The 24,790-nt window shown below is 46.9% G+C and overlaps 1 protein-coding gene across 4 annotated transcripts; it reads right to left on the bottom strand.

The window, feature by feature from the left end:
- Nucleotides 1-2,169: 2,169 nt before the first annotated feature.
- Nucleotides 2,170-19,220, bottom strand: LOC123393591. 4 transcript variants are annotated; one of them, XR_006608425.1, is made up of 5 exons: nt 16,464-16,684; nt 15,785-15,860; nt 15,557-15,682; nt 3,357-4,047; nt 2,170-2,658 (listed from the first exon to the last, which is right to left on the bottom strand). XR_006608425.1 is itself a non-coding variant. In XM_045086100.1 (4 exons), exons 1-4 carry the CDS (start codon nt 19,148-19,150, stop codon nt 3,880-3,882), a joined length of 708 nt encoding a protein of 235 aa, XP_044942035.1. In that variant the 5' UTR covers nt 19,151-19,220; the 3' UTR covers nt 2,668-3,879. The 4 variants fall into 4 exon arrangements, 2 of the variants coding, with proteins under 2 accessions (XP_044942035.1, XP_044942036.1); XM_045086100.1 differs by lacking the exons at nt 2,170-2,658; nt 16,464-16,684 and adding an exon at nt 18,813-19,220 and having other exon boundaries at nt 2,668-4,047; XM_045086101.1 differs by lacking the exon at nt 2,170-2,658 and having other exon boundaries at nt 2,668-4,047.
- Between the last annotated feature and the right edge of the window lie 5,570 nt (nt 19,221-24,790).

Genomic DNA, 24,790 nt, shown 5'->3' with positions numbered 1-24,790 from the left:
GGAGGTTATGCATGGGCTCAGCAACACAGACTTCTATTCACAAGGGTACCCTGATAATGGCCACTGTTTAGTGCCCCCATCTGCCGGCATCAAAGATCAACAATGGGCCCTGACACCATTCTCCAGAGAGTTAAGCAAGCTCCCTGGTGCAGGTAGATTACATTGGACGACTTCCATCAATAAGGGGAAACCTTTTGCTCTTCCTGAAATGGACAGTCTGGGTACAGACCTGCCTTCCCTGCATACAATGCTTTTGCCAAAACTACCACCCATGCACTACAGAATGCTTTGTCTATTGTGGAATCCTTGCTATGTTCAAGGACTTTCACTTTACAGCCAATGAAGGGCAACAATTGTCCCATGCTCATGGAATTCACTGGTCCTATTACGTTCCCTAACATGCAAAACAGCTGACTTGATAGAATGGTGGAATGGACTTTGAAGACTCGAGTAACAGCACCAGCTTGGTGGCAGTATCTTGCAGGACTGACGCAAGGCTCTCTAGGAGGCTGTATGTGGACTGAACCAGCATTCAGTATGGTGCTATTTCTCCAATAAACCAAAATTCAAAGGTTCCAGAATTCAGTGGTGGACACGGAGTGTGTCACTATTCACTACTACCCCCCCTAGTGGTCCACTGATAAAATTTATGCTACCTGTTCTTATCACCTTATTCTCTTCTGCCTTGGATGTCCTAGTTGCACAAGGAGAAATGCTTCCACCAGAATATACACAACAATTCCATTGACTTGGAAGTTCAGACTGCTGCCTAGCCATGTACATTCTTCACACTATTGAGTCAACAGGAAAAGAAGGGAGTTATGGTGCCGGCTGTGGTGACTGATCCTTACTACCAAGAAGAAATGGGCTGCTACTCCACAATGAAGGAAAAGGAGAGTATGTTTGGGATATAAGAGATACCTTAGGGCATCTAGGATTAAGCTCAACAGAAAATTACAGCAACCCACTCCAGCAGACTGGTAATGGCCCAAGACCCTGAAGAGATGAAATTTTGGGTCACCACATCTGGTAAAGAATCAGGACCAGCTGAGGTGTTTGCTGAGGTCCATGAGGATGCAGAATGGTCCATCTCCAGTACTAGGGAAGGGGATGGAACCTGTGGAAGGAAGCAGTTGTAAATACCAGATATGTCAGACCACATAACCAGTTCCAGAAATGAGGGTTGCCATTATTATGAGCATTTCCTTCTTATTCTGTCATGAATACTTATGTGTTTGTGTGCAAGATATCTTTGTCTTTTTTCCCTCTCTTATTTCTTTACTGTGTAACATAAGATGTACTTATTTTGTGTCATAGTATTTAGGTATTATGGAATTTATGACATAGTATTGTAGTTATGGGGTATAAAGAAAAGGAATAAAGACCACTCAAGAACCTCATTTCTTCTTTGGGTCAAGGCCTTAGTGCATTCTTGGTTGTGTCAGCTTAGTTGGATCATGTTAGGCAGAATTCTGACCTTGTTACTGTCTTTAATTGGAAATCATGGTTTGAGAGGATGTGTACCTATGCCAAGTGGACAAGGACTTGAGTTGTGATGGTTAAATTTCTGTGTCAACCTGACTAGGTCAGGAAATACTCAAACACATATTCACACATTCACACGTGTGTGTGAGAATGATTTGGAGTGAGATTAACATTTGAACTGGTAAACAAAGTAAGGCAGCTTGTCCTCCCTAATGTGGGCAGCCCTCATCCAGCCGGCTGAAGGCCTATATAGATAGAAACAAAATAAAACCAAACCACGACGCTCTTCTCTGAGTAATGGAGGACTCTGACTGACTTCCAGTTGGGACAATGGTCTTTTCCTGACCTTGGACAGGAACTGAAACTTTGGCTCATCTTGGGCCTTGGGCCTGCCTGGAACTTAGACCATTGGTGATGCAGGTCTAACACCTGGTCCTTAGGTGCTCCCACTGGGACTTCTCCTTGGGTTTTTTGTGTCTCCAGGTTATTGACTGGCTGACTGCTGATCTTGGGACTTCTAAGCCCTCATGATCATGGGAACCAATTCTTTATCATAAATCTCATTCTGTCTATTTACGTCCTATCGGTTCTGCTTCTCTGGAGAACCCTGACTAATAAAGGCTGCCTGAAGTGTGTCCATGAACCCAAGCATTCAGTGGACTGCAGTAAGAAGCCCTGCCCTAGAGGCTTTTAGTGTTCAGGATTCATCTCTAAAGTGTAGGATACACAGGACAAACCTGGTCTCAAATCTTCAGGACCCAGTGCTATTGGGCTCTGACCTTGTTCATCTGCACAGCGTTCACCAGCTTTCCATGTTTCCTCCCTTGCCTCATATCCCAGGAACCCTCCTGCCCCAGGGCACACATTTAGGGTCAGGGTCACATGAACTCACAAATGTTTTGCTCAACAGGGACAGACAGATGCTTATGATGTGACAAACGGGCAGGAGAAACCGGCGCCGTCTGCTGCCTCCATTCCAGCTCCCTGGTGTCTTGATGACCCAGCCGACTGCCCCCCAGACCCCCTCGTCCTCTTCTGGCTCCATTTCCAGGATCTGGGAAGGGGATGGAGACTGTGTGACAGACACCTGGCGATGACACAGTCTTCCCGTGACTTTCATTGCTGCCCGCAGATCTGGAGTTCTTGCTGACAGTCTGATTCCTGGATACATCACTAGGGGGTTAATAACAAATAACTAGTTATGTGTTCGTGTTCAGGATAAAAAAAGGCATGTGGTTAGGATATCAAGCTCAGTGCATCCTGTCACTAAGTGCAAAGGAGAGCCCACGACTGCAGAGATGCAGAGACAGTCTCTCTGAGCAGAGACAACCGCAGTGCACACTGGTTCTGAGGAGCTTCTCAAAGTAGCCTCAAGGGTCCTGACAACGATTCGGAGAGAGAGAAGACTCGCTACCCTTCTCGATCAGATGCACTGCTGACCGTCCCGTGTCAAAATGGCAAAGTGATCACCACAATATCTTTATTTAACATCCCTCCCCTCATGTAGTTACAATTATTTTTCCTTGCGCTAGAGAGTTCCAAGTGTTACTCTCTTAGCAACCTCAAATGTACAATGTGGCATGTTTAAGCCGGTCACCATGCTGGACGTTACGTCCCCAGATCTTATTTATCGATAACAAGTTTGTACCTTTGGCACTCCTGGCCCTGCATTCCCCTCCTTTATAACCAGTTTCTTATAAAAGCAAACTTTCATATACCCTACGACTCAGCAATGGCCATCTTTTTCCCCTTTTCCATCACCCCCTCCTCCTCAGGAGTGTTTCTGGTGTTGCCCACCAGACCTGTCCCTGGGACCGAGCTGAGACCTGCCCCTTCACCTACACTCCACAGAGATGATTTAAAACGAGCACCTGCCACAGCCCAGTAGAGCCAATGGAACCGTTCCAACACCGTCTGCGCGATTCGGCAGGATCCTTCCCCTTTTCTGAGGATGCCGTCCTGAGAAGTGGATGAGTCTGTAATTGCCAAGTGAGTCTGAGAAGTCCGAGAGCGGAGCCCGGAGCTGGGAGCTAGAGAGGATGGGGGGGAAGGACTGTGCACGGGGCGCGGTGACAGGCTCAGGGAGGTTTGTCCCACACCCACCAAGCTTCTGAGGGACTCCCGCTGTGCTTCGAGATCACCTGCCCTGTTTCACATGCAAACACAAGAACTTGTGTGAAAGCATGTTGAGTTAGGCTTCTGTCACCTGAAGCTGGGAGCATCACGTCTAATGGAGAGACCGGGACGTGGACATGGGGCATTAGAAGTAACAGTCTAGGAAACGTGGCATCGGCTGAGCTGGCAGAGGGCAGAGGCAGCCAGGGTGACTCTCTCCCTCCCGAGTAAGAGAAGAAGCTGGCAGTGTGTGCTGTGGGGTCGTTGACCCGGAGTGCATCATACCGAGGGATATAGACAGCGCCTAACAAGGCTGGATGCCAAGAAACTTGGCAGAAAACCTTCAGAACGTGGGATGTGGCGGTTACTCTTGCCGCCTGCGCTAAGCTCCAGCAAGAATTGCACTTCCTTTTCAGAGAAGCTTCTCTTCCGTGCGTGCCAGCCCATCTGGAAACAGTAGGAAGACAATAAAGCCTTGTTAAGAGAGACCCTTTCTCTGCACACAGTAATTGAAGGTGTCTCAGCTTCTGCTCATCCTCTTACCCTTTACCCACAGGGGATAGGCACTAAACTCTGTGCCCCAGGCTAATGCTGGAACGGCAGCTAAGGATGGAACAGAAGTTGAGATCGCAGGAGGACTCAACAGCTTTTCCTGTCAGGCTCCCTTTTCTTTCTCTTCGTAATATTCTTTGCCTTTTGACCCTGCTACCCTTTTCTCCCACCCACAGCCCTTGTATCTGGTAATCATCCTGTGCTTTCTGTGTCTGTGTGCTTAGTTTAGTGTTTGCCTGTTTGCTCGATTTTTGTTTTTTGTTTTGCTTCCACACAGAGGAGAGATCGTATGGTATTTGTCTTTCTCTGTCTGACTAATTTCACTTGGGATGGTGCCCTCAAGGTCCATCCATGTTGTCACAAATGGCAAAATGCCATTCTTTTTTATGGCTGAGTAATATTCCATTGTGTGTATATGCTACGTCGCTATGCATTCGTTCACTGATGGACACTTAGTTTGTTGCTATGTCTCGGCTTGTTTAAGTAATGCTGCGATGAATATGTGGCACATAGATCATCCTTTTGAGTTTTGTTTCCACTTTCTGTGAGTAAATACCCAGAAGCAGGATTTCTGGATGTGATGGTTGTTCTACATTTAATGAGCTGGAAACTCTGTACTCTTTTCCATTGGGGCTGCACCAGTTTGCCTTCCCGCCACCAGTGCACAGCGGTGTCCTTCCCTCACATCCTCACTGAGCTGTTCATTCCTTGTCTTTGATGGTGACATCCTAACTGGTGCGAGGTCACATCTCATGGCGATGTTTACTTTCCTTTCCTGATGATTAATGATGATGAGCATCTTTTCTTGTACTTGTCAGCCACCTGTACGTCTTCTTTGGAAAAATGTCTATTCAGATCTTTATTCCATTTTTTAATCTTTTTTTTTGCTATTGCATTCTTTTTTAATATTTTATTTTTTATTAAAGATTTGATTTATTTATTTATTTATTTATTTATTCATTTATTCATCAGAAAGAGAGAGAAAACACAGCAGGGGAAGTGGAGGAGCAACAGGCTGAGGGAGAAGCAGGTTCCACCCTGAGCAAGGAGCCCAAAGCAGTACTTGATCCCAGGACCCTGGGATCCTGCCCTGAGCCAGAGGCAGATGCTTAACCAACTGAGCCACCCAGGCATCTTTTGTTACTGCATTCTCTCAGGTCTTTAATATTTTGGATTTTAAACCCTTATCAGATACATGATTTGCAAATACTTTCTCCCATTCCGTAGGCTGCTTTTTTTTCATTTTGTGAATGGGTTTCTTTGTTTTGCAGAAGCTTTTTAGTTTGGTGGAACCCCACTTGCTTGTTTTTTTTTTTTTTTTTTGCTTTTCCTTTTGGTGTCAGATTCAAAAACACCACTGCGAAGACCTATGTCAAGGAGCTTATTGCCTCTATTTTTTCAAGGCGTTTTATGCTTTCAGAAATAACAGTGTAATCTCTAACTCATTTTGAGTTAATTTTTGCGTACGGTGTGAGACGGTGGTCCGGTTTCATTCTTTTCACGTAGCTGCCCAGTTTTCCCAGCACCATTTACTGAAGAGTCTGTTCTTCCCCTTTCGTATATTCTTACCCCTTTTGTTGTAAGTGATGTGACCATATACGCGTGAGTTTATTTCTGGGCTTTCTATTCTGTTCCATCGATCTGTGTGTCTGTTTTTATACCAGTAAAAGGGACATTGGATTTCTCTGTATTATTTCTTACAATTGCATGTGACTCTATAATTTTCTCAAAAGAAAAAGATTAATGAAAAGAAAGCATTTATCTGTGTGTTGAGAAGCTAAATGGGGGCTGCTGTGTTGAACCAAAGCTTTTCTCAGCCACCAGCATCCACTTCCTCTGGTCTTGGTAGGAGCACTGTGGGTTCTTTGGGGAAACTTGTTTCTTCCCCATTGCATGGAGTCTTAATGGGGCTGTAATTAAGATGCCTTCCCTCCCCTAGACATGAGATGAGATATCGATAGACAGTGTCTCCCAGGTTTTTGGAAGCAGAATGATGCAAGGATGAAAGAAACAGTGTGAATTCTTCCTTCCAGCAACAGAGCCCTGACAATATTGCCTAATAGTTCCTGCTGCTGAGACCCCAGATTTGCCCAAGATTCCAGTTGTTTCGGTCCTGATTTCTGTTTCTTTCTTCAACATTGCTATCAACTCTGTCAACATCCCGATGTCTTTACCAAAATTCTATTTTTAAGAAAATGATTTCAATTGCTTTGGGCTACCTATCACTTGCTCTTCAAGGAGATCTTACAACCGACTACTTGAGCCGTTAATTACTCAGGTTTTACATTGAGTCAGTTTTCTTAATCTTTGCATCGAGACCTGCTGTTGCTCCTTTTTCCCACCGAGTCAAGGAGCGCAGATGTTAATAGTCTTCCTGGGGGCACAGCTCTAGGGCCAGTAGAAAGATTCTTGGCTACTTGCTACAGATTTGTCTTTTGAGAGAAAAGGCAGGAATCTGCTCAATATCCTGATACAGATTTCTGGGTGTTTTTTTTTTTTTATTATGTAACTTTTTTTGCCTTGATCTCAAATTTTATCCTGACAAAGTTTCTGTTGACGTAGAATTTTGCATAGGGTAAAGAAGTAAGTAGGGATGGCCTATGTAACAAATCCTTGAATAAATATTTTCGAAATTAAGGGAGACCTTTGGAAGGATTTTCCCTTGGACCTCACAAGAAAGCAATATGGAATGAGCCCTACTCTATGCTAATGCATGACCTGTGTTAGCTCATTCAGTCTCACAAGCATCCTCTGAGGAAAATCAAATCACTGCCCCACATCCTGCACGAGGAAACTGAGTCTGGGGGTGCTGCGGAGCCTGCCAGGGTGGGAGACTAGCCGAGAGTGGCAGAATTCTCATGCCGGCCCCGCCCTGACTCCCGGCCCCTGTATGGGACCCCTTTCTCCCCTGCCCTCCCTGAGCAGAGCAGAGAAGGGCTGGAGATGTGTGGAGGCTCACTAGGGGGTCTCACGGACGGAGGTCCAGAGAAGGAGAGGCTGTGACCCACTGTCTAGACGCGTGGAATCGTGTTCCTAAGAAGAGCAAACTGGTCGTCAGAGGGGAAATTCATGGTCTGCTGATGAACGCTTTTTTTTTTTTTTTTCCTCTTTAGAAGAGCTGTTTTTCTAAATCATTTAAATTTAAATCTCGAGAAAAGCACATTGGACACTGAGAAACACAATCATCCATGAGGCAGAGAGTGGGGGGAAAAAGCAGTTTCTACCTTCCGTCTTTCTTCCCTTTGTTAAACCATATTTCTCTGGAAGTAAATCATTTCTGTTGGTTTTGAGAAAGGCTTGGGAGGGAGGAAGAATCCCCGTGGGGGCAGTCAGGACAGGAACATTCCAAAACACCACACCTTCCCTGGACACTCCTGCCACCAGTCCCTTTGCTGAAAAGCACTTGAGCCTTGCCCAGGGCATCCCCTGTTTGGACAACAGCAACTGTCTCCAGATTCTCCCAAGAGCAGAGGCAGCCCCTCCCTGAAACAGTGATAACACTATCCCCCGAGGGCTCTACTTCCTCCAGCTGCCCCTTTGCTTGGCATAAACAGGAACAATAAGACTAGATTATCCTGTTCTCAGTCCTCACGGAGATTTTAACCAAAGACTAGAGGATAGGCAGGGTGATGCTGGAAACCCACTTGGGGCTCCCTGTGAGCCTCTTTTTGTGAACCACCTGCCAACACATAAATTCCTGTTATTTAGTTGATGGGGGTCCCTAGGAAGGTGCTGGATCCCCTTCTACAGGGCTTTCCCGAGTCCTCTCACTTGACTTTCCCGGGTCCCCTGAGGCAGGCACAATCTCCCCTGGGACAAGTAGGGACCCAGTTATCACATGCCCCAAGGCCCCCAGCTCCAGGGCACAGAGCCCCCTCCCACAGGCTGGCTCAGCCAATTGCTGTGCAGGCAGGTACCAGGGGCAGGACCAGCAGGGCCAAATCCCAGGCTTAAATGGACTGTCTCCTACCCATCAGCAGGCGTGCTGGACACCTCCGACCTGCACCTCTGACTGCACCTGCCTCAGGTGAGATCCCAGCCTGGACCTGAAGGGAAGGGCTACCCCTTAAAACATGGGGAGGGGGGTACCAGCCTTGGGGGCCAGGGGTTTAGGGCTCCGGGGAGGCACTCTTCCAGGGCCTGGTCCCTCTAGGCATGGCAGCTTGACCCCTACACCCCAGACTCAGGGCTTGTCACTCCCTGTATTGCCATCTACATGCTCTGGAAGCAGCAGGTGGGTTGCGGTTTGCAGGGCGGGGAACAGGCCAGCAGGCCCCCCTGCACGCGCCACCTCTCCACAGCCCCGTGGAAACACGTGGGAGGATTAACGCAATGTCTTTACTGTACCAGAGTGGTTCTAACACCTCAGAATAAAGGATGGCTCTTTAGATGGTTGGTCTAATCCAAAACACATTTCTTTTCCCTTCCTAGGTTTTGGAACATGCATCCTTCTCTCTTCTTGGCTGCCCTTTGCCTGGGAATAGCCTCAGCTGCTCCACAACCCAATCAGAGCTTAGATGCACGCTGGTCTCAGTGGAAGGCGGCCCACAAGAGACTATACAACAAGGTTCGTAACATCTGAGCTGTCCACTGAGACCCCAGGGAATGTTCCATGCTGGTGGGAGTCCACAGTGGAGAGTAGTTTTTTTGGATGGCCCCTGGTACCCAGGCAGGTAGCAGGGCACTGTGACTGTGCATGATGGGGACAGATGTCCTGCTGTGTGGTTGCTGGAGAGCAGCTCCTGGAGCATCAGCCCAGCCCTGGTCCAGGTCCCTCCTCCCGTCTGTGAGCACATCCACTTGGTGCAGGTGAGCTGGGCTTAGATAGAAATCAACAGGATGGGTTGCATGTTTGTCTCCAGGATGAAGAAGGACGGAGGAGAACAGTGTGGGAGATGAATCTGAAAGTGATTGAACAGCACAACCAGGAGTACAGCCAAGGGAAACACAGCTTCACGATGGCAATGAATGACTTTGGTGACCTGGTGAGTGCACAGCTGGAGTTGCTGAATGTTTTGTGCTTCCTCTAAGGATTTTTTCCAAAAAATCTCATGCTTGTCAACATTCTATTTCCTTTTCCTTGAAGACCAGTGAAGAATTCCAACAGGTGTTGAGTGACCTTAAAATCCAGAGGCAAGAGGACCGGAATGTGTTCCAAGCACCTCTCTTTGCTGAGATCCCCTCGTCCGTGGACTGGAGAGAGAAAGGCTACGTGACCCCCCCGTGAAGGATCAGGTGAGACAGTACTCGGCAGCTCCCTTTCCAAGAGCAAAGCCAAGAGGAACCAGTGCCCTCGTGATGGAAGTTGAGAAACCATATACAGTTTGTTATGTTTTGGAAGAGTTTTCAGATGTCAGGGCTGTTGTCAAGTCTTGCTATTAACTTTGTAGACTAAGAGCTGTATCATTTTGTTTTCAGGGTCAGTGTCAATCTTGTTGGGCTTTTAGTGCAGCTGGTGCCCTTGAAGGACAGATGTTCCGGAAAACGGGCAAACTTGTGTCACTGAGCGAGCAGAACCTCGTGGACTGCTCTTGGTCTCAAGGCAATGAGGGCTGCCGCGGTGGCCTGATGGATTTTGCCTTCCAATATGTTATGGACAACGGAGGCCTGGAATCCGAGGAATCCTACCCGTATCTTGCAAGGGTAAACAGACTTCCCTTTCTTTTATCAAAGTTGAGTATATTCAGTAAAACAAAGCCTATATTTCAAATTCTCATTTTAGACTGTAGACTCTGTATCTGCACATGGTCAGAACAGATTAAAATCTGTTAGCCTGGCACAGTTCTCCACCTAGAGGGTTACCATACAGGTGTTCCCACTTCTCAGCCACACAGCAATACAAATATCGTTCTAAATACAGTACAGATCTCCAGAGTGAAAAATCTATGCACAAGTAGACCAAAGGAGTGTCTCATTGAATAGATATTGCCTCATTTCTCAATTTCAAAACAAGCAATCATATTTTGCCTCTTGACATGTTTTATAACACACTCGACTTGGACATCATTCAGCTGCAAACTGTCTTGAGCTCGTGTTCCCCAGGAGGTGGACGGTATTAATCAAGTCCCTTCCCCTTTACCTTTGAAAGAATGGCTACTGCAGATACAGGCCTGAGAAATCTGCCGCCAATGTGACTACCTTCTGGCACGTCTATAACGAGGAGGATGGTCTTATGACCGCAGTGGCAACTGTGGGGCCCGTCTCTGCTGCTGTAGACTCAAGCCCGTATTCCTTCCAGTTCTATAAAACAGGTGAGCATTTGTCTACCCAGAACATTGGCCAGAAAATACGGGTAACCAGCATGACATACAACAAGATGGGCTTTTTTGTATGTGGGATTCAGGAGGGTATGGATTTAGCATGGTGGCTCATTCTGTGTATGTAGTCCTTGTGCTTGTTGTCACCATTTGACATGACTTGACCCATATCCCCAGGCTTTTAAGCACTTCAGAAATATATTTAATCATTAAAAATATTTTATTTATTTATTTATTTGGCAGACAGATCACAAGCAGGCAGAGAGGCAGGAAGACCGGGGTGCGGGGAGCGGGGGGGAGCAGGCTCCCTGCCGAGTAGAGATCCTGACGTGGGGCTCGATCTCAAGACCCTGGGATCATAACCTGAGCCCAAGGCAGAGGCTTTAACCCACTGAGCCACCCAGGCACCCCTATAAATATATTTAAATGACTACATAGCTTGACTGGTATAGTTTACTTCACTTTTTTCCAATGTTTGGACCTTGAAGTTTTCCAAGGAATTTTACTACTGAAATAGACACTGGAAAGAACCCCTTGACTCAAGTAATTTTCTGTTCTCTGCTGCTTCTTCGGCTGACATCGTATGGTAGAATGACAAAGTTTCAACAAGTGCTCTTTTATGCCTCTTCACTGTTCTTCACAAAAGAGACTGTGGCAACATATATATTCTGGTAGTACTAGATGATGTCCTAAATCCCTAGCCTAGCTAAACGAAAAGATCTGATTTCTAAATCTTATCTCAATTGCTATCACAACCGGATTTTGAGATGCCGCCCTTGCTGTGGTCACTAGGTTGTTGTCACATGTTATCATGTCACTTGGGTGTTTCCCCGCGCTCAGCACTGAATCTCTCTTCTCCAGGCATTTATTATGATCCAAGCTGCAGCAATACACGCCTGAATCACGGCGTTCTGGTGGTTGGCTATGGCTTTGAAGGAGAAGAATCGGAGGACAAAAAATACTGGATAGTCAAGAACAGGTATAAAGAGCCAAGAACACCTACCTTGGAAATTGAAAAGGGAATTCTTTCTAGAATCAGTGTTTGGAGGCAGATCCTCAAACCCTTGAGCACGCTTCTGAAATCCCTGACGTGTTTATGCCATTAAGGGGGAAGGGACATACTCATGTGATGACGGCAGTAGCTTGCTAGGGTCCTGCCATGGTTTTGCTACCATTGCGTTTCTCAACTTGAAAATTTTCTCATTTCTGAAATGCATCTGGCCCCAAGAGCTTCTTTTTTCTTTTTCTGTGTTTCCATTTGTCGTCTGCGAAAGGTCTGGGGACGGAATTCTGTGCTGGGTTAGAACTCAAGTAGGAACAGGAACGGACTCTCCGGATTCTTCCTGAATCTGTCCTGGCCTCTGGTGCCCTGCTCAGGGTCGGGTGTGATGGTTCATGACGGGAAATGTGATTGATTGTTTGTAATAAGTGGCAAACCCTGTCTTCTTTCAGCTGGGGTACAAACTGGGGCATGGAGGGCTACATGCTGTTGGCCAAGGACCGGGACAACCACTGTGGAATCGCCTCCATGGCCAGCTTTCCTGTCGTGTGAGATGAGGGCGTACAGAAGGCCTGACTGGGAACCGAATATCGAGAAGATGAATTTTGTTCGAAAGCCGACCACATCTTATGATACGGGATAAAACACATGAACCATTGAAGACCCAAGCTGGGATTTGACTGTGTGGATTTTATATGAGGAATGTTACCACTTCGCTCGTTACTGATGTAAAAGCCTTGTATGACAGACTTGTCTAATAACTTTTGGATTTTCATTTTTTAAAAAAATGTATGAAGTTTTATTTTTTAATAAAAAACTTCAAAGTAGAAGGGAGGTAAAATGTTACTACTTTAACTCCTTATAGAGTCAAAATGTGACTGGGCTCTAGGATATCCGTGGATAGGCCAGTGGTCCCTGGGAGAATGCTGGGTGGTCCGATTGTTTTGAGTATAAATGATTGTTACATCTGTAACATTGTTACAATGTCAAATTAGTTTCAGGTGCACAACCCAAAAATTTGCCAACCCTGTACAGTACGCTATGCTCACCGCAAGGATAGTTGGTGTCTGTCAGTCTCACACTGTACCTTTACGGTGCTATTACCACACCATTGACGATATTCCCTATGTTGTGCCTTCTATTCCCGGGACTTACTCATTCCATAGCTGGAAGCCTGGACCTCCCATTCCCCGTCACCCCTGTTATTCATCCTCATTCTAATCTATGTCCTCTTTACTCTTTACTCTTTACTCTTTCCAGATTTCCCACCCCTCATTTACTAACTGGGTTTCTCTCTCCACAGTCCCCAGCTCAGCTAGTAGTCTGTAAACATATCGGGGAGTTTTAGAGGAAGAGACGGTGGGGGGGCCAGGAGGGACACCCCAAAATGCGTCACAATGGTACATGGATTATCTGGATACGAAGCTCCTTGGGAGACAGCGGGTGTGAGGGCACCCAGGGGTCCTCTGTCCCCAACAAGCAGGAAACGAGTCTGCCATAGCACAGGTGCCCTCCCTGCACTGCGAAGTACAGAGACAGCCTTTGCCGCACACTTGGGACTTCAAAGCTGGGAAAGCTGTAGAAAGAAACCTTGTGGCTTTTTTACTAATCTACAACCTCAGCACAAATTCCACTTAGCATTCCTGCTGGTTGAAAGCTCCCACATAGCAGGAAAGCTGGCCACGGTGGCCATTCTACACTGGTTGTCCAGGGCCCTGGCCATCAGCATGGAACCCTGTGTGCCCCAGTCCGTGCCCTAGTTGCAAGAAGCCAGGGTTTGCCAATGATTCCAGAGGAGCAAACACATTTCCCTTCATGAACAATCACACCCGACCATGAGCAGGGCACGAGAGGCCGGGACAGATTCAGGAAGAATCCAGAGAGGCCATTCCTGTTCGTGCTCGAGTTCTAACCCAGCACACAGTCCTTCTTTCCCAGACCTTTCGCAGACGACGAATGGAAACACAGAAAAAAGAAGCTCTTGGGGCCAGATGCATTTCAGAAATGAAATGTAAACAAGTGTGCTCAAGGGTTGGGGGACTTGTCTCCAAGCACCGATTCCAAAAAGGATTCCCTTTTCAATGTCCTAGATAAGTATTCTTGGCTTTCTATACCTGTTCTTGATAATCCAATAGTTTTGTTTCTCGGATTCTTCTACTTCAGATCCATAAACAAACAGCAGAACACCGTGATTCAGGTCTTCACGACTGCGGTTTAGAGCATTATAAATGCCCGAAAGTAAAATCTAATGTGGGGCTGAGGTTTCCCGCGTGACCTGGGGTAGTGACAGCTTATCAGCCTATCAGCCACAGTAAGGGAGATGTATCAAAATTCAGTTGCACTATAAATCCAGCTAAGATTAAAAGTCAGGCAGTTTTGTTTAGGTAAGCTACGGGTTTAGGCCCTCCTCTGATGTTAGCAGAAACACAAAGTGTCGCAATCTTTTTGTAAACAATAGTCAAGAGGCGTATAAAAATATCTCTTGTGATTCACCTTATGGATGTGAGCTTACAAAAACAACAGAACACAAAATGACTTGCCTAAGGACCCTTTCCAGTGTTAATCTCAGTAGTAACATTCTTTAAAATTTTTTAAGGTCTAACAACTGGAAAAAAGTAAAGCAAGCTATACCAATCAAATTATGTAGCCATTTCAATATATTGATAATGTGTTTAAAATCATGGGGATTTGGATCTGGTCATGACAGTTGGAAACAGAAGGCATAAATGTTATGGGTGCAGGTGTTATGTGTGAAATCCACCCCCCCCCCCAAATTCTACATTGAATTCTGCATACCATAGTGTCACTCCTGCTGTATCTTAGGGTGGTTTTCCAATCTTTCTAGCTCTATTTCTCCATAGACAGATGCGTACCCTCTTTATAGAACCAGAAAGTGTCCAGGCTTGCACGGAGAGCAGCAGGGACGGGCCCCACAGCTGCCACCACCAGCACAAGGGACTCCTCCTCCCTCACCGGGCCGGTGGCGCTGGCAGCAGGAATTCCCGGGTCTGTATGTGCAGGATCCGTCCTTTCAGAGGGAAAGGGGAAGAGACTTGATCATTACATCCACCTCCTGGGGAGCATGAGCTCAAGACAGCTTACAGGTGAGTGATTTCCAAGCCAAATCTGTCGTAAAGCATCCCAGGAGCTGAATCGCTATTGGTTGTTTTGAAATTGAAAAACTACCTTGTATGTGTTCAATGAATTATTCAGGATCTAGTGTCCTTAAGAACTGGTTCATTCCAGAGAAATCTGTACCCTGTAGAGAATGGTATGTATGTCTCCCTGTAACATAGAAATAAAAATAGTCATGTGGTCCCCACTGAGGCAGGCACTGTGCCTGGCTTGTCTGGTTTAATGACAGTCCTGACAGTTTGCAGCTCTAGGGTTCACCATTTAAAATGTGAGTGTTGTGGGTGCCTGGGTGGCTAAGTGGGTTAAGCCTCTTCCCTCGGCCCAGGTCATGATCTCAGCATCCTGGGATTGAGCCCCTCATGGGGCTCCCTCCTTGGTGGGGACCCTGCTTCCCCCGCTCCCCTCTGCCTGCCTCTCTGCCTACTTGTCATCTCTGTCTGTCAAATAAATAAATAAAATCTTTTTGAAAAGATAAAAAAAATGCAAATATTAAATATGGTATCTGTGTTCTTGAAAAGCATGTGACTAGGAGCAGAGCTGGACAGATGACACGTGAAGAGCTCCACTGACCCCTGGACGATATGGATAGGATTCCTCTGAGTCTAGGCCTCCGTTGTTCAGAATATACTGGAAGGCATAATTCACCAGGCCAACAGGGCAGCCCTCACTGCCTTGAGACCTAGAATAGTCCAGCGGGTTCCGTTCACTCAGCGACACAATTTGGCCTGTTTTTTCGGAACTTGTGTACTTTGAGGGCACCGGCTTCCCTAAAAGCCCAGCCAGAAGCACACGGACCCTGAAACCAAATTAGAAAGCTCTCAGCCTAAACAACAAACAGCAAGGCTTTGCCAACAGCCCATGAATCTGAAAACTCTTGTAAAACACAGCGAGGATGTGTTGTTCCCCAGCAGGGACCCATCGAAGAGCTGCTGTTTTCTTTTCGGCTTTACTTTTGGAAAGAAGTGATCCTTTTTTTTGGTGAGAAGGGATCCTTCAGACTCATAGGACTTACCCTGGCTGTCTGTCTCCTGTCCACAGGTACAATGAAATCAGCAAAGAAGGGTATTTCAAACACTTTCCCCTCTGTGTCCTTCTGGATTTTAAGGTCGTTCATCATGTGTCTGAATTCTTCACTGGTCTTCAAGGAAAAGAAGGTAGAATGTTGACAAGGATGAGAATTCTTTGGCGAAGTACCAGAGAGAGAGAGAACAAAAGGTTCAGGAACCCCAGCCGCCCTCACCAGGTCACCGACGCATTCACCGCCGTTCGAGCGTTTTCCGATTCCTCTCCCACACTGCTCTCCTCCGTCTTTCACTCTAAAGACAAACATATAACCTACAATTTTTATTTCTATTTAAAGCCAACTCACCTACTCAAAGTGGATGTGCTCACAGAGAGGAGGAGGGGCCTGGACCAGGGCTGGGCTGATGCTCCAGGAGCTACTCTCCAGCAACCACACAGCAGGACATCTGTCCCCATCCTGCACAGTCACTGGGCCCCGTTTCCTCTCTGGGTAAGAGCGGCCTCCAGAGGCTACTCTCTGCTGTGAACTCCCACCAGCGTGGATGTTCTCTGTGGGGCCCTCCAGACAGCTTAGATGTTCCCAACCATGCCATAGAGTTTCCCATAGGTTGCCTTCCATTGGGTCCATTGAGCATCTAAACTTCGACCAAATTTTGTAGTAGCTGAGACTATTCCCAAGCAAAGCGCGGGCAGCAAGAAAAAAGGATGCATATTTCAAAACCTAGAAAGGGAAAAGAAATGAGCATCTGAACAGACCAATCTGTCTAAAAAGCCATCCTCTTCTTATGAGCTGTTAGAGCCCCTAGAATGGACAAAAAGCATTGACTTTGACTTAGCCTCCCAATATATACACAAGGACGGGACTGGCCCCACCAGTGGGGGGAGGGGGTCCTCACCTGACTGTCGCTCTGCAGATGTGACAACAGGTGTGGCTCCTAGGGGGTTCTCTGATGTTGGGCTGTGGCTTTAAGGTCATTCATCGAAAGCCCTGGGGTTTGGCCTGGCTGGTCCTGCCCATACCACCTGGGCACACTGTGATCCTGTTGGTTTTGCTTTTGTTGGCCAAGCCGATGACTTCTATTCTACTGTTTTCTTGATGATTAGATCTTGTTTTTAACAGAACAAAAAACATCTGGACAATTGTGTAGACTTGTATCCCTACCTTAACTGGTTTGACTAAAAACAATGAGCTCACAGTGATTCAGTTAAGTGACCAATGAGTTCGCAATGGTCTGGCTTACAAAAACAAGTCTATGCATATTCAGTAAGGAAATGGATGTCCACCTTCCGTTAACTGCTGTCATGGTAAGACAAGAAGGAATTGCGCCATAGAAGTGCATTGAAATGTATTTCATCATCGCATGCTATCTAGTATGTGTCTAGCACTGGGAAAAGTAATCTGTATTTTTAGACATTTTTCTTACAACTCAGGGTTCCAGAATCCTGCAATAAAGCAATAGCACAATGATGTGCTATTAAAATTTAAAGAAATTTTTTGGTTTCCCATTGCATACACAAGTCATGTTTTCCCTCTACTGTAGTCTATTTAGTGTGCAATTGCTTTATGTCTGTCTAAAAAATGAACAGGCATTAATCAAAAAACACTCCATTGCTAAAAAGTGCTAACCAAAATCATGTTTCAGCAAACATGATCGTTCTGCTGGTGGAAGGTCTGTGCCCATGTTGACGGCTGCTGTCTGATCACGGTGGTGGATGCTGAAATTCGGGGTGGCCCTGGCATTTTCTTAAAATAAGACAACAGTGAAAATCGCTGCAATCACCTTCTCTGGGGCATGCAATGCTGTTTGTTAGCATTTTACCCTCGGTAAGACTTCTTTCCAACAGAGTCCCACGCCCTATCACAGCTTCATCAACTCCGATTATGTAATATTCTAAGTCTTTTGTGGTCAGTTCAATGATCATCATAGAATCTTCACCAGGAGAAGAGGATGCTTTTCCATCTCCAGAAACCATCATTTCGTTCATCTAAGAAGCAGCTCCTTATCTGTTCAAGTTTTTTTTTGTACACATAGGATTTTATTTTATTTTATTTTTTCATATAACATATAATGTATTCTTGGTTTCAGAAGTAGAGGTCAGTGGTTCACCAGTCCTGTATAACACCCAAGGCTCTGTGCACCGCGTGCCTTCCCTCATGGCCATCACCCAGTCACCCCATCCTCCCACCACCCCCCCCCAGCAACCGTCAGTTTATTTCTTATGATTACGAATCTCTCATGGTTTTTCTCTCCCTCTGTGACTTCACTTTCATTTATTTTTTCCTCTTTTCCCCCTGAGATCCTCTGTTTTGTTTCTTAAATTCCACATATCCGTGAGATCATATAACTGTCTTTTTCTGATTGGCTTATTTTACTTAGCATAATACCCTGTAGTTCCACCCAGCTCGTTGCAATTGACTAGATTTCTTTCTTTCTTTTTTTTTTTTTTTATGGCTGATATATATAGATAAAGAGATACAGACAGATATAGATACATAGACATAGATACATATCTAGATATATCTAGATACATAGATATTTAGAGATTATATAGATATATAGAGACATATATAGAGAAATATAGATATATATCTAGATATCTGTGTCTATGTATCTGTATCTGTCTGTATCTCTATATATCTATATCTATCTATAGATATATATCTATATATCTTTGCTGTGCAAATGCTTTTTATCTTGATGAAGTCCCAATAGTTCATTTTCACCTGTTTCCCTGGCCTTTGGAATGTGTCTGACAGAGGCGCCTGGGTGGCTCAGGGGGTTAAAACCTGTGCCTTTGGCTCAGGTCATGATCCCAGGGTCCTGGGATAGAGCCTCGCATTAGGCTCTCTGCTCAGCAGGGAGCCTGCTTCCTTCTCTCTCTCTGTCTCTCTCTCTCTCTCTCTGCCTACCTGTATCTCTGTCTGTCAAATAAATAAAATCTTAAAAAAAAAAAAAAAAGAGAGAGAGATGTGTCTGACAAGAAGTTTTTATGGCTGAGGTCAAAGAGATTGCTACCTGTGTTCTCCTCTAGGATCTGATGGATTCCTGTCTCACAGTTAGGTCTTTCATGTGTTTTTGAGTCGATTTTGTGTGTGGTGTAAAGAGATGCTCTGCTCCCCCCCAAAGGCCACAGCCCTGGTCCCCCCCAAGCCCCGCCAGAAGGGCCAGGACTGTTTCCTTTCCCCGGGAGAGAGACCCCCGTGGGCACACAGAGATCACTCAGACAGCAAGCAGTGGATTTACCTTAGACGCCTAGCCCTTGGTGCTGTTGGCTCCTGAAGGTGCAGGGGCAGAAGGGCCGAGCCACCAGGTTGGACGCAGGAGCGGTGGCACCTGTGAATCCCGGCTGCTCCGTGTGCAGCCGCTTGGGGCCCCTGGGTCTTCCCCACGCGGCTCGTCTGGCAGCCACACCCAGACTCGCTCTGCGGCCAGCGGAGGGTCTGGCTGTGGCCTTGTGGGGCTGCAGCAGGAAGGACATACCCAGAGCAGAGGGGGAGCAGGTGTCCCGGAGGAGCCTGCAGGGGAGGCGGCCTGCGGTCCCCAGAGAGGAGCCCCGGGGGCGCTCTGTCTCTGCTCAGCATGCCCAGGGGGCTGCTCCAGCCGGCCTGCCGCTTCCCACCACTAGGGGTCAGCAGTTAGCAACGATGAACGGTTTCCCTCTAAGACTTGGCTTCCCCCCGCGCGAGATGGTTGTTTTCAGGGTGCTGCACGCGAGTCTCTTGGAATCCTCCGTCTCACGGTGACAACTCGGGCGGTGTGGGAAGACCTGTCATGCGCAGTCTGGTCCGCTCTCGGCGAGCAGGAGCCCACGGTCACTAGGGAAGTCTCTTCCTGACCACGGTCGCTCTGACAGGCTTCACGGCAAAGCGGACAAGCTCGTGCTTCTGCGCCTCGCAGCCTCTGTCAGGCTGGACCAACAGTCTGCAAAGAAATACACCGAAAAGCGGACTACGCTGTTCTGTCTTACATTCCTGTTTGCAAGTGTCCCACTTTCATAATCCGAGAAACAAGTACATTCGAGAATAAGCGTTCCCGCTCTCCTTCCCCTGGGATATTCCCGTGTCCATGTCCTCGGTCTGTGAGTGTGACCAGCCAGCCAGGACCTTCTGCCGGCACCCCCTGTCCTCCGCCTGCGCTCCGGCAAGCGGGGGTGGAGCGGGCTGAGTATCTTACCTGCACCAGCTTGAGCGCTGTGTAGACGCCCCCCAGGTGCCTGGAGGAGAGGCCGTGGGGTCACGTCTCACCTGCGTCCAACCCAAGCCCTGTGCTCCTGGGGCCGGGCTCTCCTCCTGCACCCAGTGATCCTTGACACCAAGCCTGACCATTCTAGTAACACCGTTTGGCACGGCCTGGGTTGGACTCATGCCCAGACGGCTTGGATTTTGAGATCAGTGAACTCTGTACTAAGCAAATCATGGGGCCTCAACCTACAACCTTCCTGCCTTTTGCTGCAGGAGTGCACGCACCTCAGGTGGAGGAGAGTGGGGTGCGGGGAAGGAGTTCCCCAGCCTGGACTGAGAAACTAACATCTGAGGGCAGGTGGCTGATGCAGACAAATGCCCTAACCTATTAGAGAGACTCTGACTTGAATGTTTCTTAACCCTAATCCTTGCTAGCATCTGAGAAGGACTGGAAGTTAAGGTGATGCCCCTGGATCATAGGACAAGCCTAAGGAGAACGTATAAACCTCAGTTCCCCAGAGTGCATCAACCCTCCGCCACTTCCTTCCATTTTCTGTGAGCTAATCAGCCTTTTTCATACTCAACCATGACTGTAACCCCGACTTTGGGCACAATTACTCTCCACATTCCTGAGGACTGTCATTCCTTTATGCTTCTTAAAATAATTGTGACTAGGAGCCCCCCCAAAGCAAGCGCTAGTCTCTTTCATTCATGAGCTTCTCCTTCACCCCAGGGCTGTGCAAGGGTCCTGGGGTTTTATAACAATTTTGTGTTTTTGCAGCCCTTACTCACCCCAGGGTGTGGGATCTCCCCCCTCCTTGTCAATGGTTGTGCTTGTGGAGCCTCCAGAGCCTCAAGAGCCTTCCCCCCGCCCCCAGACCAGCCTCACAAAACTTGAGTGAGAGCAGGCTATGGCCCTCAGCCTTTGAGGAACCCCTGCTCCTCTCCCAGTGTCGGGGAGACCCTTCTCCCCTCTTCCTCCCACTCCTCCAGGCAATGGACTAGTGGGAGGAATTCTCTCTTCCTGGGATTAGGAAATCTTTTTTTTTTTTCCTTCACAGTTTGGCTTTCAGGGTCTTTGAGGACTCAGGAATTCTAACCGGGTTGTCAAGTGCTGAGCAGTGACTCTTACTTCTCTTTGCATTCCTACTGTTGAAATCCTGATGGTCCATGAGACGAAGATGTCCCTGGCTAAGGAGGGGACAAGTCCCTAGAAATGGAGCACTAACAGGAGAGTATTCAGGAGTATTCAGCACTAACAGGAGACATATTCAGAAAGTATCACTCCCCTTGGCTCACACACGGCATAGGTCTGCAGGCGGCTATGGGCCCCGTTAGCATCTAAATACAGTCTCCCCCCACAGTCCTGCCAACTGCGCACCAACCTGCTCTAGAGGAAATAACTCAGGAGTGGGGCATCTTCTGCCTGGGGTAGTGGTTCCTGCACGGAGAAGAGAGAAGGAATCCCCAGTATCCCCAGAAATGAGTGCACAGTCAGAGAACACAGGAAGAACTTTCCAGAAATGTTAAAGTGGACACAGTGGCAGAGGATTGGCAATGGTGCCTGGGGTAATGACCTGGGACCCAGGAAGGAGTGTGTTCCTTTGGTTGCTGTCCCCAGGACGGAAGCATGAAACATTAGCTGTTGTCCTCTGCAGTTCTTTTTAACGATCTTTGCTGATGGCCAGGCTTCCATCCCAGGTCTGGTCCAGCCCTGTGTGCTGCCTTGTCTGGAGTAACGACTCCTGAGATCAAACCCTGGCTCCCTGCTCCCCAGCCGGGGAAGCTGCCAGGCCCCTCGAAGCTTCGGTTCATTCATCTGGAACATGGGAGAAGGGCTGTTATGGTGCACAAAGGCCACCACCCAAAGCAGAGTGTTTGTGACTATGTCCCAGCTGTCCACTGGCTTCCAGAGGCCACAAGGAGGTGGATGGGAGGTTGGCTGCATGTTTTTTTTTTTTCATTTTACTTATCTATACTTCCTAAAGTTTTCATAATGATCACTTGTTTTGTTTTTAAAAAAATAAGAAAAGGAATAGAAGAAGCTGCTGGAAGGCCAGTGGCCATCATCCTCTGAGATCCTTGACCGCAGCTACTACTAAGTCGTTCAGGAAAACTCCAAGGGGAGGAGGCAAGTCAGGGCAATGGTGCATGATTGTCTCGTCCCCAGGAGCATGACACGGGAAAGTGTGACCCTGCTGCTCACGAGCCAGGTAACTGGTTTGGTTCCTTGTTCCTCTGGTAGTGAAACATTCATACTCTTCACCTTTACAACAACAACCACTGCATTCCCTTTAGATTCTGGATAGGCCCAGGACTTAGAGACTGACGTTTTAAGATAATCATTTAAGTCATGTTTTCTGGCAAGTCCGATATGCCAGGACCATTTGGAGAGTGAAGCCACTGGAAGTCTCCAAAGTGGCTTTTGGCTTGGTTTTCTGAGAACGTGCAAGAGAAGAGCGGGAAGAACACCACCAGCTTCCCAGACGGAGCACGGATTAGCAGAGTTCACTGAGGCAGGGCCTGGACACAGCATTGCCTTCTGCCAACAGTCTGCCCCCACACACGACCTATTTCAGTGCATCCGGTGCATTTGGGAGCTCAGCGGGCAGGGAAAGCCAGGGGCGAAGCCATGATGATAGAAGCTTGTTTGGTTGAAAGACTCCAACGTCACCTTAGTTCTTGACTCTCCATCGGACTTTGAGCACAGAGCACCCATGAGGCTCCAGCTGAGAGTTGTGGTCTCGTGTTCTTAATCCCCTGTCCATCTCTGCTGGTCCTGTGACCTCACGTGCTTGGCCGTCCCCAGACCTCAAGGCCTTGTCACATGTTCCATTATTTTTCTGTGTTGTCTGATAATTCTATAATCTTCAGTCATTGATCTAAAGTATGACCCCAGCTAGGGTGTCCTGATGGTTTAAGGGCCCTCATAAATTCCAGAACATCATTAGGAATAACCGTAGTAGCCACATGCAAGGGACTGTGTGCTCACCAAGGTATAAGGTATCCTCTACAACCCTCACCATCCCCTCAGAAGTAGGCATTTTTAATCTCCTTTGACAGAGGAAATAAATGGAGTCTCTGGGAGGTGAAGGGTCTTGCCCATGGGCATACGGCTGTTAAGAAGCAGAATCAAGATTTGAACCCAGAATTGTTTAATTCCTCCATCAGTGGCCTGAATTACTACATATTTATTCATTTGATTATTGCCTACCTTTGCCTGGAACCATTGCATCCACCACTCACGTAGCATATAACAAGTCTTACATAAATATTTGTTAATGAATGAATGCTATCTCCCATCCACACGTAAGGAACAGGGCAGAATGGTGGAATGTCATTGTTTTGTTTTGTAGTTTATGGAAATATCAGAATTGCCTCTGGCCCCAGTCAACTCTGTGGTTCCCTGGAGGAGAAGCGTGAATTCCTCCTTGCATTCCAGAAACACTTCATGCTGAGACTTTTATAAGATTCCATTATTATTATTATTTTTAAATATTTTACATGCTAAATCAGTCAGCCTTAGATGTTCTAAAGCTGGGAAGACTAAATTTTTTTAAAAAAATACTTTATTTATTTATTTGACAGACAGAAATCACAAGTAGGTGGAGAGGCAGGCAGAGAGAGAGGCCGAAGCGGGGCTTGATCCCAGGACCCTGGGATCATGACCTGAGCCGAAGGCAGAAGCTTTAACCCACTGAGCCACCCGGCGCCCCTGGGAAAACTAAATGAAGAAGAAAACATGAACAAAACATTTTTCCTTAGGAGAAAATAACTCTCACCTCATAGAGGAAATTTCTTGAGCAAAATATGTCTGAAAAATATGGCTAGGACTATTTCTCCTGCAGAAAATTAATATCAGGTTTTATTTTTAGTGACATAACGCGATTTCTTTCTGACCCATCTCAACAACCCTCCATACATCAGCCTGTGTCCTCTTTGATGTGATCCTTTCTTCTAAGTTGGGGCAGGTTTCCTGGAGAACGCCCCTCCTCCCGCCTTCCTCCCATCCCCCACCTAGCACTTCTCTTTCCCCTGTCCATCAGGCACATTTTGGGGGCTGACACTCTGGCCATAATGACCAGATAGACACGTCTTTAATGTATGCATGTATACTAATTATAATTTTACAGAGAGAAAAACAATTTTGACATGAGAAATGTTCCCATATGTTTACTATATGGGAGAGTCCATGGGCGATTTTGTTTTAGTTGTGGTACACGTTTAATGGTCTATGTAACACATGGATGAGTTTTAATGAACGCATTTACTTGTATGAACAAAATCAAACTCAGACGGCAGAACGTCCAAGCCAACCAGCACCATCCATCGAGCTGCTCTTCCAGTCCATGTCCACCCTCCACACCTTCTGAGGCAAGCACTGCTGGATTCTTTCACCACAGATCTCTGGAGCATGTTTAGTCATTCCCATCAGTGGAATCACACTGTAGGCACTCCTGTGTGTGTCTTGCTCTCACACTCAACACAAAGTCAATGACATTCACCCACAGTGCTGCCCTTGCCAGCAGTTCCCTCTCCCTCGTGGCTGGATGGTTCTGCAGGGCACGGTGTCCACACTCATCCAGACATTCTCCTGTTGATGGTCATTGGGATTCTTTCCTCCTTTCGGTGCTTACAAAAAAGCTGCTATTAATATTCTAGAGTAATCTGTCCTGTGGAAACCTGCTTTTATTTCTCTTGAGGAAATACCCAGGAGTGAATTGCTCAGTCATGAGGGACACCTATGATTTAGTTTCCTAAGAAACAGCCAGTGTTCCAAAGCGGATGTACCGTTTTTAACTACCCCCCCCCCCCCAACAACATAAGATTTCCAGTATCTCTGTATCCTCACCATCTGATCTTGTCAGTCCTTTCAATGTTAGGTATCTTAGTAGGTAGAATGAGGGCTCTCAGTGTGATTTTAGTCTGTATTTCTTTAATGACTAATGACACTGGGTAACTTGTTGTGTGTTTAGTGGCCATTTTTGAGAAATGTCTGTTCAAAAGAGGACACATTTTAACCTTTGATTCACAATCCAG

This window comes from Mustela putorius, unplaced genomic scaffold (genome assembly GCF_011764305.1).
Source record: "Mustela putorius furo isolate JIRA1106 unplaced genomic scaffold, ASM1176430v1.1 tig00000876_pilon_pilon_pilon, whole genome shotgun sequence".
Classification (NCBI taxonomy): domain Eukaryota; kingdom Metazoa; phylum Chordata; class Mammalia; order Carnivora; family Mustelidae; genus Mustela; species Mustela putorius.
Note: the sequence above shows the minus strand (reverse complement) of the source record. Positions and strands in the feature narration are given on the sequence as shown.

Coding starts and splice junctions, on each gene's coding strand:
- LOC123393591 (XM_045086100.1), bottom strand. CDS start 19,150: ATGCTGAGCAGAGACAGAGCGCCCCCGGGGCTCCTCTCTGGGGACCGC. Junction 15,683..15,784: donor GTGAATGCGTCGGTGACCTG/GTGAGGGCGGCT, acceptor TTTTCCTTGAAG/ACCAGTGAAGAATTCAGACA. Junction 4,048..15,556: donor ACAGGAGACAGACAGCCAGG/GTAAGTCCTATG, acceptor TACTGTTTCCAG/ATGGGCTGGCACGCACGGAA.